The sequence below is a fragment of the Hyperolius riggenbachi genome, chromosome 3 (genome assembly GCF_040937935.1).
Source record: "Hyperolius riggenbachi isolate aHypRig1 chromosome 3, aHypRig1.pri, whole genome shotgun sequence".
Lineage (NCBI taxonomy): Eukaryota > Metazoa > Chordata > Amphibia > Anura > Hyperoliidae > Hyperolius > Hyperolius riggenbachi.
Genome location: NC_090648.1, coordinates 505,401,165 through 505,420,981, shown reverse-complemented (window position 1 = coordinate 505,420,981; position 19,817 = coordinate 505,401,165). Strand labels below are relative to the sequence as shown.

At 43.2% G+C, this 19,817-nt stretch overlaps 1 protein-coding gene across 3 annotated transcripts in view; it reads right to left on the bottom strand.

The window, feature by feature from the left end:
• Positions 1-19,817, bottom strand: part of ABTB3 (ankyrin repeat and BTB domain containing 3) — a 349,230-nt gene that overhangs the window by 40,971 nt on the left and 288,442 nt on the right. For all 3 annotated transcript variants that reach the window (XM_068278352.1, XM_068278353.1, XM_068278354.1), the window contains 5 exons: positions 15,486-15,638; positions 12,636-12,801; positions 9,097-9,186; positions 4,021-4,122; positions 1,342-1,435 (listed from right to left, as the gene is read on the bottom strand). In XM_068278352.1, coding sequence (XP_068134453.1) covers positions 1,342-1,435; positions 4,021-4,122; positions 9,097-9,186; positions 12,636-12,801; positions 15,486-15,638 — 605 coding nt within the window. The remainder of the gene's footprint in view (positions 1-1,341; positions 1,436-4,020; positions 4,123-9,096; positions 9,187-12,635; positions 12,802-15,485; positions 15,639-19,817) is intronic.

The following is a 19,817-nucleotide window of genomic DNA, read 5'->3' as shown; positions in this document are numbered from 1 at the left end:
TCGGATTGAATCGAATCAATGAATCGAATTGAATTGCATTGAATTGGACAAAGAATCTTATGGTGTAGATGGGGCTTAACAGAAAATCTAACAGAAAGTTGTATGGTGTGTACCTAGCATAAGATGTAAATTGACATGACAGAACAATTTCTAACAACATTAAATTGAAGGCGCACTATCGCAAAAAAATGGTAGACTTTAAAATACATTCGTATAAGACGTACATTTAGAAAATGCACTACAGTACAAATTACGTTTCTCCTATGCTGCTATCCCTAGGTAGGTAATAGAAATCTGCTAGGTGTGACAGATTTTTGGACTAGTTCATGTCCCAATGGTAGATTCTCATGGTCTTCTTTATTCTCAAAAGATGTACTAAACGGCAGTTGCTCAGCTCAGCTGCCAAATAGTCTGCCAATGAGTGGGGAGGCTGGGCGACATCTTTGTACAGATCCTTTTCGTGGGAGAGATTTTGTAAATAACAAAGTAAATACTGAGAATCACTGTCGAGGAGATTGGCTAGTCTAAGTGACTGCCTACTGTGTAAGTGACAGGAACATAGGAGAAAAGTAATATAAAGTACATTTTACTCTGGCGCACATGTACATCGTAAGGTGGCCACACATAAAATACAATTAAATGATCTGATTTTACAGCAATCCAATAAAAATGATCATTTCTTTAAAAAAAAAAAAAAAAACGAAAACTTTTTTTTATTTGAGTGAAAATTCTAATCAGATTTCCCATTCTTTTTTGATTTTTCTCGATTGGGAGTGGCGGAAGTTTCTGATCAATTTTTTGCAAGATTGTATGGTTGTGTGGTAGATTGTCAATTTTGTAATGTAGAGATGCAAGCACCTTTTTTCAGAGTTTTCAATCATTTTCTTTTCTGTGGCCACCTTTATATGTATGTCCTGCAAATTTTACAATATTTTAGTGGCCCAATGACTTAGTGGCACTGACAATCGCTCATGATGTGGACAGATGAGAGTTATCCTGTAAGGTGCTACATAAGGTGGCCACTAACGATCCAATTTCTAGCGAGAAAATCGTTCGAGCGATCAGAAAATTCGGATCGAAAGTGAAATCGTTCACTACACCATCAATTAACCAATCTTTGTTTGCTATTTATCACAACCAACAAGAAAATCCAAATTTTGGTTTGCCGAAAATCCAAATCGGACGACTATTTTTATAATGATTCATAATCGATTGTGCCCATCAGCGGAGATTATTTACAACCAATCCGATCAGAATTTCTGATCGCTGTAAAGATTTTTTGCTAGAAATTGGACCGTTAGTGGCCACCTTAAGATGAATACAGATGTAAAGAGAACCTACCTGCAGCGGCCGCCAGCTGTAACGGGGTTTCTGAATAGTTCTCTTCTCCGGCTTCCAGAGACCCTTCTACATTCGCCCCGGCGTCCAGGAGTAACTAAGAGAGGGGAACATAAAATCATCGCTAGGCCCAGAGAATAGAAGCATGGATGTAATTATACTGATATTACCTGCTGGTAAAAGGCGATAGCAAAGCTCTAACCTCCCTTCCGCACTGAAAATCGCAATGGCAACTTTCACTGGTTTCTGAGCACGCTTTTTGCCACAATTATTGGTGCGATACGATTCCCGATGAGGAAAAATCGTTTTTCCAAACGGGAGATCGCAAAGCATTGCGTTTGCTTTGCGATTTGCATGCGCTCCCGTTCATTTTACCCAATCGCAAAACTGCTACGTTTGCTATTGGGTGTAAAACGGATCATACCACTCTGTACAGGGTACCGCGATTACTATGTTAATCATTGTGCACCTTGCAATCGACAAAACGCACGTGCGCTAAAAATCATACCAAAGTGCATGCCGTGGGGAAGGACCTTGAGGCCTTGTTCACATCTAATATCAAAATCGCTGATGCCAGCATTTTGAGATTTTTTTGCGTGACTATTTTTAGCGCCTCCTGGTGCTTACTTGCGTGTTGTGATTTTTTGTAAAGCGCTTTTCTAAGCGCTTTTGCAGAGCGATTTGTTTTTTCACTTCCTGATGCAAGTCAGGAAGTGAACCCTTTGACCCGGAAAAGTATAAATACAATGTATTTATTCTTAAAAGCGCTGAGGAAATCGCTACACAAAGCACTTTTTCAAGCGTTTTGCGATTTCCCTATACCTGCCATTATAGGCAAATTGCCCCAAAAATGGTACAGGCATCGCTTTGGTGAGCGGATCGGATTCGAACTGCTCAGATGTGAAGTCTCTCATAGGGAATCATTGCACAAGCGTTTTTGGGCTTCCTGCATGCGATTCCGTTTTTTAATCGGTTTTTACCTCCGATTCCGATTTTTAATCGTTACTGCATGCTGGGTTTTTTCCTCCACTTTCTGTTGATTGCATTCAGGGAAAATCGGAATTGCAAATCGGAAACGGAATCGAAAAACGGATTTGCAGTGTGCAGGGAGCCTTAGGGTGATTTTCAAAATCGCCGGCACTTAACAAAACCCTTAGTGTGAGATGGTAATGAAAATTCTATGTAGTTTGGAGCTAGGCCAATCAATTTCCTGCTGCTTCTGACTAACCCGATGGCAACCCTGTGATTTGCATGAAATTTGCATGCATGCCACAATGACTATCCCAGTGATGGCTAACCTCGGCACTCCAGCTGTGGTGGAACTACAAGTCCCATGAGGCTTTGCAATTCTCTGACAGCTCTAAGCATAACTCGGGAAGCAGAGGCATGATGGGATTTGTAGTTTTGTCACAGCTGGAGTGCCAAGGTTAGCCATCACTGGACTATCCTATGAATGTGGGACAAAGACAACCAATAGTCATCTAATGTGTCAGTATTTAACCCATAAGCAGCTTCAATAGAGTTACTTAGAGGTTTTGCAAATGCACCAGGCCAATTTATTTTACCCCATTTTTTGTTTCTTATTTGTTACATTTTCTTGCTTCTAATGAGCACTGCTGCAATGTGTAATTATGGCCACTTGTCACTAGGGGGCAGTGTGAGACAATAACAGAGGACTTCTGCTTTCAGTTTCTATATTTTCTGCCAGCAGAGGGACCTCAATCCAATCATTCCAAGAATTTACAGCATAACCTGTTCTGTTGGCTGAGCTTAAAGGGAACATAAACTGAGAGGGATATGGATGTTTCCTGTTAAACAATACCAGTTGCCTGGCAGTCCGGCTGAGCTCTTTAGCTGCAGTAGAGGCTGAATCACACCCTGAAACAAGCATGCAGCTAATCCAGTCTGACTACAGTCTGCATGCTTGTTCAGGGGCTGTGGCTAAAACAATTAGAGACACAGGATCAGCAGGAGAGTCAGGCAACTGGTATTATTTTAAAAGAAAAAATCCATATCCTTCACCGTTTAGATTCCCTTTAATAGCAGAGCACTTATCTGAAAATGAGATACTTCCTTTGAATGCTGCTAATGGGTTAAAAGTGCCCACTAATGACACAATCTTAATACTTCTATGTGAAATGAGGGACTAACAAACGTATCTATTTAAAGTGTATTCACTTCTGCTACATAGATTTGTTAGTATTATACAATCAAGATTGTATCATTAATGGGCACCTTGGAACATACGGGGGTGTACACACTAAACTATGTTAAAGCGGACCTGAACTCAGAACTTCCTCTCTGCTATAAAATATAGGCAACAGCATAATAACCTTTACAGAAAAACATTTATTTGTTATAGCTGATACAAATCCTGCAATAAATCTTCAGTGTGTCTACATCCTGCTTTCATGGGAATAGACATAGTGTTAACATCCCGTGTTTATAAATGAGCTGCTCTGCCGAGGAAGCCAGCTGACAAAGCTGAGAGATAAAATTACAGTTGTGATTAGTCACAGATGAGAGGGAATTAGACAGGCTAAACTCTCTAAATACATACAGGGTGCATTTCTCTATGTTTTACTTTTGTCCTGTGCAAGAGTTCAGGTCCACTTTACATACATCCTAATGTGATCAATGGAGACTATTTTTACGGATACAGAGCATTGTGGGAAATGTTACCTGTACGACGGGAATGTGGCCCTGGAGGACGGCGAAGGTCAGGGCTGTCCAGTGACGTGTTTCTGGGTGGACAGACGGGTATTTGTGCGCTGTGCTCGGGACCTGAAATTCAAGGCAAATAGAAAAGTTTCAAGCAAAGTCATTCATGATTTCTGTGCAAGCTTCCAGCTTAAAGGGACTCCAAGCACCTCTCATGGGCATGCCTTTAAGCCAGATGACTTCCAACAAAGTCGTGCTATGACCCTTCTGGAGGAGCCTCTTGCAATGGCCATGCGTGTCACTTCCTCTTCCTGCTTCATTCAGTGATGCACTTCTCTAACAGAGATGACAGGAGTGACCCGGAAGTTATAAGGCCTGGTGCACACCGAGCAGTTTTTGCAGCGTTTTCCAAACTGCTTCCGCCTGTGAAAACGTTTGGCTAATGTATCTCTATGGGATGGTGCACACCAGCGGTTTGAGGTTTTTAGCAAACCGCAAACGTGGGTCCTGCAGCACTTTTGTGGTTTGCAGAAGCGTTTCTGCCTCAATGTAAAGTATAGGAAAAGCTCAAACCGCTCTGAAAAACGCTAGATCAGAGCGGTTTTTCAGGCGTTTTTGTTACAGAAGCTGTTCAGTAACGGCTTTTACTGTAACAATATTTGTAATTTGCTACACAACAACGCTCCCAAAAATGCTAGGCATGTGTAGAAAACCTCTCTAACATGCCTAGAATCGCTCTGAAATCTGCTTTAAAAACCTCTAGCGGTTTGAGGATCTGCTAGCGGTATTGGTGTGCACTGGGCCTAACATAGCCAAGATGGCAGCCTCAATTTTTAAATTGAGATTGAGCGAAAACTATTTGGTGTAGAATGGCGATTCAGGCATCAAATGAAAGAGAAGAGCACACGCTACAGAAAGGTGTGCATCTTTAAGTACTTTGCAGTACTGGTCGGGGTCTTAAAGAGAATCTGTATTGTTAAAATCGCACAAAAGTAAACATACCAGTGCGTTAGTGGAACATCTCCTATTACCCTCTGACACAATTTCGCCGCTCCCCGCCGCATTAAAAGTAGTCAAAAACAGTTTTAAAAAGTTTGTTTATAAACAAACAAAATGGCCACCAAAACAGGAAGTAGATTGATGTACAATATGTCCACACATAGAAAATACATCCATACACAAGCAGGCTGTATACAGCCTTCCTTTTGAATCTCAAGAGATCATTTGTGTGTTTCTTTCCCCCTGCATCTCTCATGCACTGAAGTTTCAGGCTGCTCGTTTCTTCCTGCAAACAGCTTTGCCCTTGTCTGTAATTCTGCAGTATGTGAAAGCCCAGCCAGCTCAGATAAAAACAAGGAACACCAAGAGCCCCAATAGTGTAATATGTACTGGTAAATGGTTACTAGATAGAGTAAATATGAATACTCACAAACCAGGGTTACCATTAGGCAACCACTGTAGGCAGGTGGGGAGATTTTCCTGACCCCACTCAGGAATAAGACGTCGCTCTCTGTAGATGAGAAAAAGGGGGTTCAACCCTCCAACGAGGGTGGACTCAATATTATGCAGGAGAACAGAGGCACCAAAAGGATAAAAGGAAGCTAAATGAGCTTAAAAACCAAATTCTTGGTAAATAGAGGAGGTAGTGGTGGACTTACCTCCTCCAAGTAGACACACAACGACTCTAGTAAACACAGTCAATATATTTTATTTATGAACTCCAAATATGCAACGCGTTTTGCAGGTTTGATCACGCTTCATCAGGCAATAACAACAAAGCAATAGCATGCCTGGCTCTTCTACTGACCACATATGCTATTGCTTCGTTGTTATTGCCTGATGAAGCGGGATCAAACCTGCAAAACGCGTTGCATATTTGGAGTTCATAAATAAAATATATTGACTGTGTTTACTACAGTCGTTGTGTGTCTACTTGGAGGAGGTAAGTCCACCACTACCTCCTCTATTTACCAAGAATTTGGTTTTTAAGCTCATGTAGCTTCCTTTTATCCTTTTGGCGCCTCTGTTCTCCTGCATAACAGCCAGCTCAGAGGACGATTTATCCAGCTTGTAAAAGATAAGAGAGAAGAGAGAAGCTGCCCTAATCTAAATAATACACAGGCAGTGTGCATAGAGGGGCCTGGAAGGGGGAGTTCATAGCAGAACCACAACACTGAAGAACTTGGCACAGGCCGACAAGTCTGACAGGGGAAAGATACATTGATTTATTACAGAGACTGTGATAGTAGAAAGTGCTGCAGTAAGCTAGAACACATTAGAATTGCTTTTGGAACTTGTAGGATGATAAAAAACAGGATGCAATTTTTGTTACGGAGTCTCTTTAAAGGCATGCCCATAAAAGGTGCTCGGAGTCCCTTTAAGATTGACAGTGCTATGCTTCTAGTCCCCCTCCCAGACTGTGTTGTGCTGTGAATGGAAATACAGGAGGAAGCGACAGATACAGTGACACTTAGGCCTGCTTCACACTGGCAGTTATTGCAAATGGATCCATGAAAACAGATCTGAATTCTGCTCGATTGGATCCGTTTTGACTCGATTCTGTTCCGCTGCTTCCACTCCGTTTCCCACATCCCCCCCAGACCCCCATCACCAAAGTGGATTTTGCCCCTTAGCAGTCCGTTTCTTCACTAGTGTGAAGAAATGTTCAGTTTTCTCATTTCCCCTAAAGCAGGGCTTCCGTTTCCATTCCGCTGGGCTCAGCTAGAAAAATTGCTGCAGCAGGAAACTTGCAGTCCGTTCAGCGGATCACGCGGAACGGATCCGTTCTAATGAACGAAAGTGAACGGATCCATAGGCTAACATTACATCCATTCCCATCCATTACGATCCGTTCCCTTCCGCCCTGGGAACCGACTGCTTTTTAACTCTAATGTGAATCAGGCCTCACTGACTTTATTTCAAAGTGAACCATTTTAATCCAATAAATATGAAAAGAAAATATTAAGTATGACGGTACGCTGCAATGCTTTGAGCCAGAGTTGGCTGCTTTCTGCGGCGGTTACAGGCCGCGTCAGCGTCCACCTTGATTACGCCGCACAGGTGAACCCCAGCCTCCAGGTAAAACCTGCTGTCCCGTTGATTGGTTGCCTTATATGTCCTATATGAATGATTACAGTCAGTGGCGTAGCTAAGGAACTGTGGGCCCCGATGCAAGTTTTACAATGGGGCCCCCCAAGCATTCTATAAATAACAATTGATACCGCGCTCCAAAACCTGCCAATGGCAACTACAGTGTCAGAGGTGCAAGAAGGGGATGGGGAACAGTGTGTTAATGATTACCACTATTCAAAGTATCTATAGAAGTGATTATTATGAGCACAGGACCAATAGAGAGCTAATACTGTAGTTAAGGGAGGGCCCTTCAGGGCCCCTCTGGCCCAAGGGCCCCGATGCGGTCGCTACCTCTGCAACCCCTATTGCTACGCCCCTGATTACAGTATATAGAGCAAGCACCAGGTATACAGGAGGTCCGATATGGAATTGGTGCAAATGGGGCCATAGGCATTATATGGTGGTGGTGGTGGTGGGGGGGGGGGGGGGGGGTGTTCTCAATTTATGCCAGACATACTCAAATAAGTTTATTGTCTCACATATATAGTTTGTGTGCTGGGACAACATTTCCCTGTTGGAGTATTACTTTGTCGAATGCAACTATGAAGCATTCACATCTTTAAAGGACAACTGAAGTGAGAGGGATATGGAGGCTGCCATATTTATTTCCTTTTAAATAATACCAGTTGCCTCGTTAGCCTGCTGATGTATTTGGCTGCAGTAGTGTCTGAATCACACACCTGAAACAAGCATGCAGCTAATCTTGACAGATTTGACAATTATGTCAGAAACACCTGATCTGCAATGTTAAGGGACAACTGAAGTGAAATTTACAGATATTTTACTATAACTAAACCTAACCCTACTCTCACATAGAACCTCTTCCTCTACCGATGCCTAACCCTAACACCCCCCAGTGGTGCCTAATGCTGGGCATACACGGCTAGATAGTTCTTATCAATCAAGCCGCTGATGGCTCTGATAAGCGCTGATAAGGAACTACCCGCGGGGACGAGCGGGAATAGATCCACGCGCCCGCGCGGACAAGCCGGCATCGAGCCAGCGGCTCGATTCCGGCGCAGAATTGCACCGTGTATGCCCAGCATAACCCTAATATCACTTAGGGTTAGGCATTGGTAGAGGGTGGCTTCTAAGACCTCCCCTGGTGGTGCCTAATCCTAAGAGAGTTAGGCACCAGCGACGGGGAAGGGGGTGGGGGTCTTAGGGACAGGTACCACGGGAGGGTGGTGGTGGGGTCTTAGGGTTAGGCACCACGGGGGGAGGGGTCTTAGGGTTAGGCACCAAAGGGGGAGGGGTCTTAGGGTTAGGCACCACGGGGGAGTGGTCTTAGGGTTACACATCGGGAGTGAGGGTTCTGTGTGAGAGAGTAGTGCTAGGTTTAGCCATAGTAAAATATCGGGCGGTGCCTGATACAATTGCGGGTGCTTGCGCATAGACAAACTGCGCCACTGCATAGTGGGTGCTCCATGGATTTGTATATGCGCAAGCCCCGAGTGTCTGTGACTCTATATGGCGCCTCAATTTAGCATGTTTGCTGCAAATCGGGTGCCGAAATTTACTTTCTTAACCGCATGTCACAGCCATGATAAAAGCCGTGTGCACAAGTTTTCATTCTTTGGCGTAACTTTTTATAATAGGCCCCTATGGCGGCTCAGTTTCTTTCGTAAGTGCTCCTGCGCCCTTTTTTCCTGACTCGCCCAGGCCTCAGCGCCTATCAAACTGCTTATATTACTTCTATATTTTGTATGTTTATTATAAACCACCGGCAGCTGGATGGGCGGAGTGTCCCTTAAGGGGGCATTAGTAATGCAAAATACCTGCGTCATTGATTAGGGGACGGTTGGGGGCTGCTTCCATATATCTGTGTTATTAGTTCAGTAATCCTTTAAGGCAGCAGCAATGTTTTCCTCTATAGTGTACGCAGTAATGCGCTCAGCGGAGTTCCTCTAAGCCATTGTAAAAGGACTCCTAACCCCCTAGAAATTGCTGTTTTGGTATTCCTACCTCCACGTTGAGTTCGGCTCCGGCGTCCAGCAACATCTGCACCATTGCCTCATCGCCTCTGACACAGGCGTACATCAGGGGGGTCATTCCCTGCGGAAAACACCGACATAAATCACCTGCGGCAAAAACAATCTTTCATTTTCCAAAATCCATCTGGCAAACGTTATCTGGGGCTTTAAGGTGGAACAGAAAGACGTCTGGCTAAGCTATCGCTGCAGATAGACACACCTCAGTATGAAGCTATGTACTCACCATCCAACAGGTCTAGCAACGTCCCCTTGACAACGGTCGTTAAAGGAGTTCTGGGGGGTTCTGCTATGGATAAAAACTGCCACTTACCTGGGGCTACTATCAGCCCCCTGTAGCAGAAATGTCCCACGCCGTCCTCCTCCGATCCGCCGCCCCCGGTCTGGCGCGGCACGGCGTCCAACTGCGGCTGCGCGGCCGTGCTCGCTCTCGCCTATGTCATCAAAAGCTTACTGCGCAGGCGCAGTACAAGAAACCTTCGTGCTGCGCATGCGCAGTAAGCTTCTTATGACGTAAACGGCAGCGCGCATTATTCGTCTATGACACAGACGATTAATGCCTGGTGCCAACGGCGTTGAACGGCGCATCGGAGGAGGACGGTGTGGGACATTTCTGCTACAGGGGGCTGATAGAAGCCCAAGGTAAGTGGCAGTTTTTATCCTTACCAAGCCCCCACAGAACCCCTTCAAGCAACACTGAAGCGAAAATAAACTTATAATATAATGATTTGCGTGTGTAGTTCATCTAGGCAATAGAATATTAGGAGCAGAGACATAAGTCTAATATTGTTTCCAGTACTGGAAGAAAAAACTCCAGTTGTTATCTATGCAAAAGAGCCACTGAACTCCATGACTTTTAAAGTAGTGTCTGCCACTGTATTGTTTTTTTTCCTGCAGAGGACAGTTCAAAGGGTCACTGGTCTGCTCTGTAGAATAATTTAGAATGCAGAGTAGTGTGTAAACCGCAAATATTAGAGAATGATGCAATGTTATAAAAAAATAAATTAAAAAAAATCTATATAACTGAAAATAGAAATATGAGAATATTTTCTTTGCTACTAATCTTTTGGTAATTATCCATACTACACAACAAATTCATTATATCATCATTTTTTTTTCGCTTCAGTGTCACGCGACGTGACGCAACTTCACAGAGGGCGCAAACGAGAAGTAAGCGATTGTGGTACGGTACTTTGCGCTGAATCATCGGGGATCTTAATGATCTGATCTGCTCTTTTAAAATGCGAATGTTAAACAATATTCACCGACGTCGGTTAACATTGACGCAAATTCTTGTAATATTTCAAGGGGGAAGGACAAAACTAAGTTTATGACCCTTTATGGGTGGGGCCCAGTCTTATAATGCCATTTTTGTAAAATCTGCTTTTGCCTAAAACAGCTACAAACATTAATCCAAACAACCAATTTTTATTTTCCATCATTTTAAAAACATACTCGCCCATTACTATTATTATTATTTATTTATAAAGCGCCAACATATTCAATGGCTCTGTACAGATAAGAAACCAATATGGGGTGCATAATAATACAGACAATGGTGTACACAGATATAGACACTGGTACATAACACAGAATTAGTAGACATAGTAATTACAGTGACAAATGTAGCAAGATGTACAGCAAGTTCTAAGACACAAAAGGGTGAAAGAGCCTTGCCCTTGCAAGGTTACAATCTTAAGGGGCCCATACACCTAACGATTTTCCCGCCGATATACAGCAGATTTGATCACTGTGATCGAATCTGCTGTGAAATCGTTGTGCAAATACTGACAGAACGATCGATTTCCGTCCGAAATCAATCGTTCCCGTCGATTTGTCCGTGCGGAAGATTTTGCTCGATCGCCGGCAGGTCGGGAGTGCGTCGATAGCGGCGTTCGAATGCCTGATGACCGATGCTAGCGGCAATACATTACCTGTTCCGGCCGGCGCGGGTCCCCGCTGCTTCTTCTCCGCGCTGGGCTCCGAGTCAGACAGGCTTCACTGAACTTCCTGTCCCGGTAGGAAGTTTAAACAGTAGAGCGCCCTCTACTGTTTAAACTTCCCCCGGACAGGAAGTTCAGTGAAGCTGCAGCCCGGAGTGGAGAAGAAGACATCGGTGACAGGGGGAGTCGCGCCGGCCGGAGCAGGTAATGTATGCAGGGGGGCGGCAGCAGCAGCAGCTTCACAGATTGTGATTGGTTTCAGGCTGAAATCGATTCACAATCTGTTTGCAGTAAAGGCAGCCATACGATCCCTCTCTGATCAGATTCGATCAGAGAGGGATCTATCTGTTGGTCGATCTGATTGCAAAACGACCAGTGTATGGCCACCTTAAATGGAATAGGGAGGAAACAAGAGGTAGGGTAGTGTACAATATGCATACCTAGAGGCTTGGGCCCATATGCAATTACATTTTTCTCCTTAATTTTTCTCTTAGGTGATATTTTTAACCTTGTCAATAAAATGTCTCTCGAGTCACCAGCAAGCAAGAAAATACTCAAAATCATTTCGATAAAACTTTCCCATCTACTTTTCAGTACTTTTTCAATTGCAGAGTGCTGAACAATTACTTTAAATTTTAAAGATGAAAATGTATCTCCTAGAAGAAAAGTCAAGAGAAAAAGTGAGTTGCATATGGGCCTATGTGTGTTTTTAGGATACATGTGGTAGGAGTACCAGAGATTGAAGAGGAATGGCCTAAGTTAGAGCGTATGCTTGTCGGAATAAGCCAGTTTTTAGGGAGCTTAAGGATTTCAGAGGTTGGAGAGTGGCAGCTCAGTTTTGGAAGGAGATTCCAGAGGAGGGGTGAAGCACTTGAGAAATCTTGTATACGTGAATGCAAGGAGGTGATTCTTGAGGGGGACAGAAGAAGATCATGTGCAGAGTGGAGAATACGGTTGAGGAGATGTACCGGGGAGAGAGATTGTGGAGAGTTTTGTAGATTAGGGTTAAAGGGGAACTGAAGTAAGAGGTATACGGAGGCTGCTATATTTATTTCCTTTTAATCAATACCAGTTGCCCGGCAGCCCTGCTGGTCTATTTCTCTGCAGTAGTGTCTGAATAACACCAGAAACAAGCATGCAGCTAGTCTTGTCAGATCTGACTTTAAAGTCTGAAACACCTGATCTGCTGCATGCTTGTTCAGGGGCTATGGCTAATAGTATTAGAGGCAGAGGATCAGCAGGGCTGCCAGGCAACTGATATTGCTTAAAAGGAAATAAACATGGCAGCCTTTATATACCTCTCTCTTCAGTTCCCCTTTAAGATCTTGAACTGGATCCACTGGTTAATTGGTAGCCAATGAAGAGCTTGACAGAGAGGAGCAGCAGAGGAGGAGTGTTCTAAAGTTAACAGACTTTACGCATCGAGTGATACGGGCATACACTTGCGTTAAATAACATGCACAAATCTATGCTGCTTTGTGAACCCCTAGGAGAGATTATTGATGAGGAAAGTTCTGTGACTGAGCACCTGAATGTCATACTTTTCGCTGCCACTAGATGGCGCACTTACTTGCTCGCTCATGCTGTTGATCCCTTCTGGCCCGAGCAGCGTAACGGCTTGCTTGACGAGATCCGTCCTGCCGCAGTTCAGCATTCTGAATCCCAGGTCTTGTTTGAACTTGGCTTCCGTGGCCACGGCGTCCAGTTTGCGAGATGCGCAGAAACAGTCATCAGCCCTGCGTGGGAAACCGGAAACGTGACGGGAATTACTGCACAAATCCATGCCTTAAGACTAAGGTTGTCATGAAATGGACAATAAGCAAAGACCATACAAATCCCAGCCAATCCCTCCAATCACCCTCCCATTCCCCGCCCTATTCACTCCGCTGAAGGGGCAGGGAAGAGGAGGGAACATTGGGCCAAGCCTGCCTCTTCCTGTCTGAGAATTTGCCTGGCGCTAATCTAGACAAGGGAACCTCGCGGGAAAACATCAGCTGCTTCCTGTTAACGGCAATTTGGTTGTGTCCACTAATTTACACCGATTTGTAAGAAATACGGGATCCAGTAGGAACACTAAAGCTAAAATGGCACACCAGGAGCCCCGCCCACCACCCGCGGCCATAGCTTCGCTAGCTCCTCGGCTCATGCAACTTTACTAAACCTATTTTAGTTGGTGGTTTGGATAGTGTTTCCTGCTGGGTCACCTATTTCTTACAAATTATTGGTCCTGACCAAAGTGCCATGAACTGTTGTTATCTATGCAAAAGAGCTTCTATGAGCTTTTCCCCCCAACTTGGGTCAATACAGTCATGCTTTCTGAAGCACTTACACAGCAAAGAAAAAAATGAGAGACAGCTTGAGATAAGGTTTTACAGCAGGGAAGTTCAAAGAGTCATTATTTCTGCTTTGTTGAAGAGCTTAAAGAGAACCAGAGATGAAGCACCCTCTTGTATTTTACCTTATAAATCAGTGGGAACATGACAGTAAACACCTAATCTGCTCTTTGTTTCATTGTTCTCTGTTTAATCTGACTGTTATCACCTCTGATAAGAATCCCCGACTGAGCATTCAGTCTGGCTTTGCTACGGAATGATTATAGCTGAGTCTGTCTTCTCTGGTGTCTTTTCAAGCCCAAGCCTGCCCCCTTCTGGCTCTGCTATAATGACTCAGCTATAATCATTCCCGGCAAAGCCAGACTGAATGCTCAGTCCGGGATTCTTATCACAGCTGATAACAGACACTTTTAGCAGTGAGGATGAAACAGAGAGCATGGTAAGTGTTTTCTCTAATGTTCTTACGGATATATATGGTAAAATACACAAGGGTGCTTCGTCTCTGGTTCCCTTTAAAGTGAACCAGAGATGAATAAGTAAAAAGATTTATACATACCTGGGGCTTCCTCCAGCCCCATCCGCTCCGATTGCTCCCACGCCGCCGTCCTCCTCTGCTCGCAGCTTCGGTATTGGGTCCCGTCACTGACGTCATCGGAGCCAGTCTACACAGGAGAAGTGCGCCCTCTACGTAGCTCTCCAGTGGCTGCTGCAGAGATACGCAAACAGAGCACTTCTCTTACACTAGACTGGCTCCGACTGACATCAGTGACGGGACGTGGGAGCGATCAGAGCGGATGGGGCTGGAGGAAGCCTCAGGTATGTATAAATCTTTTTACTTATTCATCTCTGGTTCACTTTAAAGGGAACCTGAACTGAAAATGAAAAGTCAAAATAAGCATACACACGTCATACTCTACCTCTCATGTAGTCTATTCAACAATCTCTATCTCTTCCTTTGCGCCCTGTCTGTCCACTGTGATTGATGGAATTCTCCATCCTCCATTTTAAAAAATAGTGTTGACCCTATAACAGCTTTCGGGTCAGGACACCATTAAATGGTAATATTGCCCACTTTAGCCTGAGGGAAACATGGACATTACCCTTGCACATCAGTTGTCCTTTCAGTTATAACTGACAGCAACTGATATATTTCAGTTCTGACAAAATCTTCTCAGAACTGGAAGGGATCATTGTTAGAAGAAAATGGTGAGCTTCTGAGAGGAACTGATGGTGAGGTAAGTAAGTAATATTCATTTGCAGGTACGTCGTTTTCATTTTAAATAATTTTACTCAGTTCAGGTTCCCTTTAAAATACAGAGCGTGGTTTTAAAACTGCAACTGTGACAGTATGATATAATATAATAAAAAACAAAAACTGCTATATAACTGAAAATAAAAATATGACTTTTTTTTGCTACTAATGTTCTATTCGTTATCCGTACTAAACATACAATTCATTATATCAAAAGTTGATTTTTTCACCCAGGTTTGCATTAATGCAATCACATCTGCAAGTTAGGCATGTATGTTTCTCTATCTTTATTTAACTCTTTGCATTTCATTGTACATGGTATATTTTTTCATAGATGTGGGACATCATTTTTTACCCCAATTTAAAGAGAACCAGATATGAAGCACCCTCTTGTAATTTACCTTATAAATCAATGGGAACATGACAGTAAACACCTAATCTGCTCTTTGTTTCATTGTTCTCTGTTTAATCTGACTGTTATCACCTCTGATAAGAATCCCCGACTGAGCACTCAGTCTGGCTTTGCTACGGAAAGATTATAGCCGAGTCTGTCTTCTCTGGTGTCTTTTCAAGCCCAAGCCTGCCCCCTTGTGGCTCTGCTATAATGACTCGGCTATAATGATTCCCTGCAAAGCCAGACTGAATGCTCAGTCCGGGATTCTTATCACAGCTGGTAACAGACACTTTTAGCAGTGAGGATGAAACAGAGAGGATGGTAAGTGTTTTCTCTAATGTTCTTACTGATATATATGGTAAAATACACAAGGGTGCTTCGTCTCTGGTTCCCTTTAAATCCGCAGTACGACATGAATACGGTAATAATAAGACTACGTACTTTAGCTGTCGCGGCTCACAGTCCACTCCCGGAAGGAGGAGGCGGGCGGCCTGCCGTACATCATCGCTGTCCACGGAGAAACTGCGGCGGTATCCCGCGTGAGCGACGGCCACTCGTATCCATTCCATAAGGGGCGGCAGCATTAGGAACGGCCTGTGAAAGCAAACAAAACGAGGCGATCAGGTTCAGCGTTTCCCAGCATCGCCGCAGTCATTACAACCTTTGCCCGCTTTGAATATAATTAATAAGTAGAGCATAGTTGGCAGTTCCGCTGCGTTTGGCGTCGCTCCCGTACCGCAATGCATCATGGGATTGCTCCAGCGGAGGAGACGAGTGACTGACAAGCGGCGCACCATATGCACGATTTTATCACTCGTGTAATGTAATACGCCGCCTGTGATTGCGGATTGCTTCATGTCCCTCGCTGGTTCTTATTAAGACGGGTTTTTTGCTAGTTCCCCCGCGAGTCTGCTGACAGGTATGATGTCAGTTCATAATCCAAAACAGATCTATGCTGGTTTTTTTTCGTTCCTTGCTGGAGATGGTGAACCACTATTAACAGTTTGTTATAATTTTTTTTATGGAATCTGCAGTAGCCACTCATAGCCTGCAGGTGGTGCTGTGTATGTCTCATGCTGGCACTGGCACACAGGAAAAATCTGAGGCAGGGAACACACTTGTAAAATGCAGCGTTTATGCGTATAATGTTAGTCAATGGGCCGCTTAAAAAAAAAAAAGCCTGTGTAAGCGTTCTGCAATGTGCGTTTTAAAAACTCTGGTTTTGTTGCATATTTTTAAAAAACACATCAAACACTCAAATAATGAAAGTCAATGGTGACACAGAGGTATTGCGTTTTAGTGCGTTTTGCATGCTTTTTTTTTTTTATTAAAAAAATAAAAAACAAGTCTTATGATGTATTTCCGCTTCCTGTTGACTTTCTAGTGATTTGCAGAAAACGCAGGCAAAACGCATGCAGAACGCAAGACGCATTAAAACGCACGCAGAACGCAAGAAATACACCATGCCTGAAACACACCATGCAATTTACCATCAGATTGACGGGTCGAATCGATCATTTCCGATAGGTCCAATCAGATTTCTGATCCCATCTGCACGAAAACAAACCTGATCAGACCTTTTTGAAATGATCTATTTGACTTGTCGATCTGATGGGGTACTGCATGTGTGTATAAGTGCAGTTTGTTTTTTATAGTCTGCGCGAACCTTCCCTTTAACCAGTTCACCCCCAAGGGTTTTTACCCTAACGGACCAGAGCAATTTTCACCTGTCAGTGCTCCTCCTTTTTATTCCCTAATAACTTTATTACTACTTATCACAAGAAAATGATCTATACCTCGTTTTTTTCGCCACCAATTAGGCTTTCTGTGGGTAGTACATTTTGCTAAGAATTTTTTTATTCTAAATGCATTTTATGGGAAAAATACAGAAATAATGGAAAAAAAATAATTATTTCTCAGTTTTTAGCCATTATAGTTTTAAAATTAAACATTCTCCAGTGGATAAAACCAACACTTTTTATTTGCCCAGTTGTCCCGATTATTAAACCGTTTAAATTATGTCCCTATCACAATGTATGGCGACAATATATTATTGTAAAATATAGGTGTTATTTTTCTGTTTTTTTTTTTTGTTTTTTTTTGTTTTAGCCATAATTAAACTCTTATGTAATAAAATTAATGTTCCCTTAGTCAACTATTTATTGATTGATTTTAAGCTGATTTTTTTTTTTTTTTTACAAGTATTTTTTTTTTTTAAGGGGGGGGGGGGGGGTGGAAGTGTAATTTATTTATTTTATTAATATTGTATATTTTACATAGTATGTTTGTGCTTGTGTGTAATATATTTTTTGACCACAAGATGGCACTAGTGAACACTTTCCCGTTAAGGAAGTGATCACTTTTTTTTTTTGTACACTTTATTAAACTGAAACAGTTTCCTGTTTAATGAATGGAGGTGGCTGCTGTTCGCGGTCACGTCCATTCACTTCAGGCATTGCGATTGGGTAGAGGACCACTCGGTCCCATTCCCCAATCATTTAACAAAGGATCCCGACTGAAACGGCGGCGGTAGCGGCGCGGACACGTGCGGAGCGGCGGCAGGAATGCGCGACGTATTAAAACGTCATGTTGCCGTTAATAGGCTAAAGCATGATGTTTTAATACGTTACTTTGTCAGTAAATGGTTAACTTAAAGGGTGGAACTAGTACATGAAATAGACTCAATTTGGCTGGTGTTGGCTCCGCTCACTTTTTCTAACCCTAACACACAAATTACTCAATGACCACGTTTGTGAGCTTTGCGGTCTTTGGCATCAATAATTTCCATTGAAATGAAACACATCTGATTGGCTGTTTGTGGCTCCGCCCCCTTTTCTGAATTTGAACCCCAGTCACCCAATGACCAACTGTACCAGGTTTGAGGCTTGTGCCATTAACAGTGCTAGGATGGTAGCAATTAAATATTCCCCTTAAAAATCAATAGGTGAATTTTGATTGGCTTTTATCGGCTCCACCCACTTTTCTGAATATTAAAGTAATTTGCAGTGCATTGTACTCTAAGAGACGTGTATGTTTTATATATATGTATTTTAAAGAGGTAGGATAGAACTTCATTCCAATCAGTAGCTGATACCCCCTTTACCACAGGAAATCTTTACCTTTTCTAAAATAGATAATCAGGGACCTCTGTATGGATAATATTCTGGTGAAACCCCTCCCACAGTGTGATGTCATGACCATGGTCATGACAGTTTGCTGTCTGTGAACCTTGTTGCATTGTGGGAAATAACGGCCTTTTCCAACTGCCAAGCAAGCATCATCTCCCTGTGTGCATAGAACTCTCAGTAACGAACATTCCGTACAGATCACCTGGCAGAACTAACGATATCACCACCAGTGATACATTCTAGAATGTAAATCTGGGAGAGGAAAGATTTTACAATGGGCAAACACTGACTAAATCATTTATAAATGAATATTGTAAAAAAAAAAGCAATTTTATTCATTATGTTAATTTTCACTACAGATCCGTTTTAACTCTATAACGACTGCCTCACCCCAATGGGCAGGCCAGTTGGCGTCAAGTCCTGGGGCGGGGTTTTGCATGAGATTGCGCGCTCCGCTCCGTCATCGGTCTCCCAGCAGCGATCGCCGCTTGGAGACGGTTAGACAACAAAACTGCTGTCTATTTACTGTGTACAGCGCTGCGATCCACGGCAGCGCTGTACTGGGGACCGTGTGACACGGCTGTCCCCCTGGGAGGCACAGGAGCGATCAGCTGTCATAGGCTGATGTCTAGGACAGCGGATCGCTGTGATTGGCTGGCTAGGGGAGGGAGGGGAAAAACAATTCAATATTTATATAAAAATAAACAAACATACCGGTAGGGATAAGAACCCACCAACAGAAAGCTCTGTTGGTAGGCAGAAAAGGGGGGGGGGGGGGGGGGAATTACTTGTGTGCTGAGTTGTACGGACCTGCAGCGAGGTCTTAAAGAGGAACTCCAGTGAAAATAATGTAATAAACAAAAGTGCTTCATTTTTTACAATAATTATGTATAAAGGCTTTAGTCAGTGTTTGCTCATTGTAAAATCTTTCCTCTCCGCGATTTACATTCTGACATTTATTACATGGTGACATTTTTACTGCTGGCAGGTTATGTAGCTGCTGCTTGCTGTTTTAGCAGTTGGAGAAAGCTGTAAACAGTTATTTCCCACAATGCAACAGGGTTCACAGACAGGAAACTGCCAAGAGTACTTCGGTACTCAGAGCTTCTTGTGGGAGGGGTTTCACCACAATATCAGTCATACAGCGCCCCCTGATGGTCTGTTTGTTAAAAGCATTATATTTCTCATGTAAAAGGGGGTATCAGCTACTGATTGGGATAAAGTTCAATTCTTGGTCGGAGTTTCTCTTTAAGATAAATGGCCAGTAAAAAGAAGTATTTTTTTCTTCAGACTCTCTTTAAGTTGTACTATTTTAATTATACTGAAATGGTCTGCACACATCCGCGTATTAGCGGTGCGGGTGAATCCATCGAAGTAAAAGGAGACATACAATGCAGTACCGCATAACGTGTTTTAAAGGACGACTTCAGCAAAAAAGTAAGCAGTTAAAATCTGACAGAACCGACTGACTTTGGACTAGTCCATCATGGGGGATTCTCTGGGTTTTCTTTCTTTTCGAAAGTATTTCCTGAACGGCAGTTTCTAAGTCTAACTGCCATAATAGTGTGCAAGTGAGTAGGGAGACTGGCTGGTATCTTACTATTTTGGCAGTTAAACTGCTGTTCAGGAAATGTTGTTGAAAACA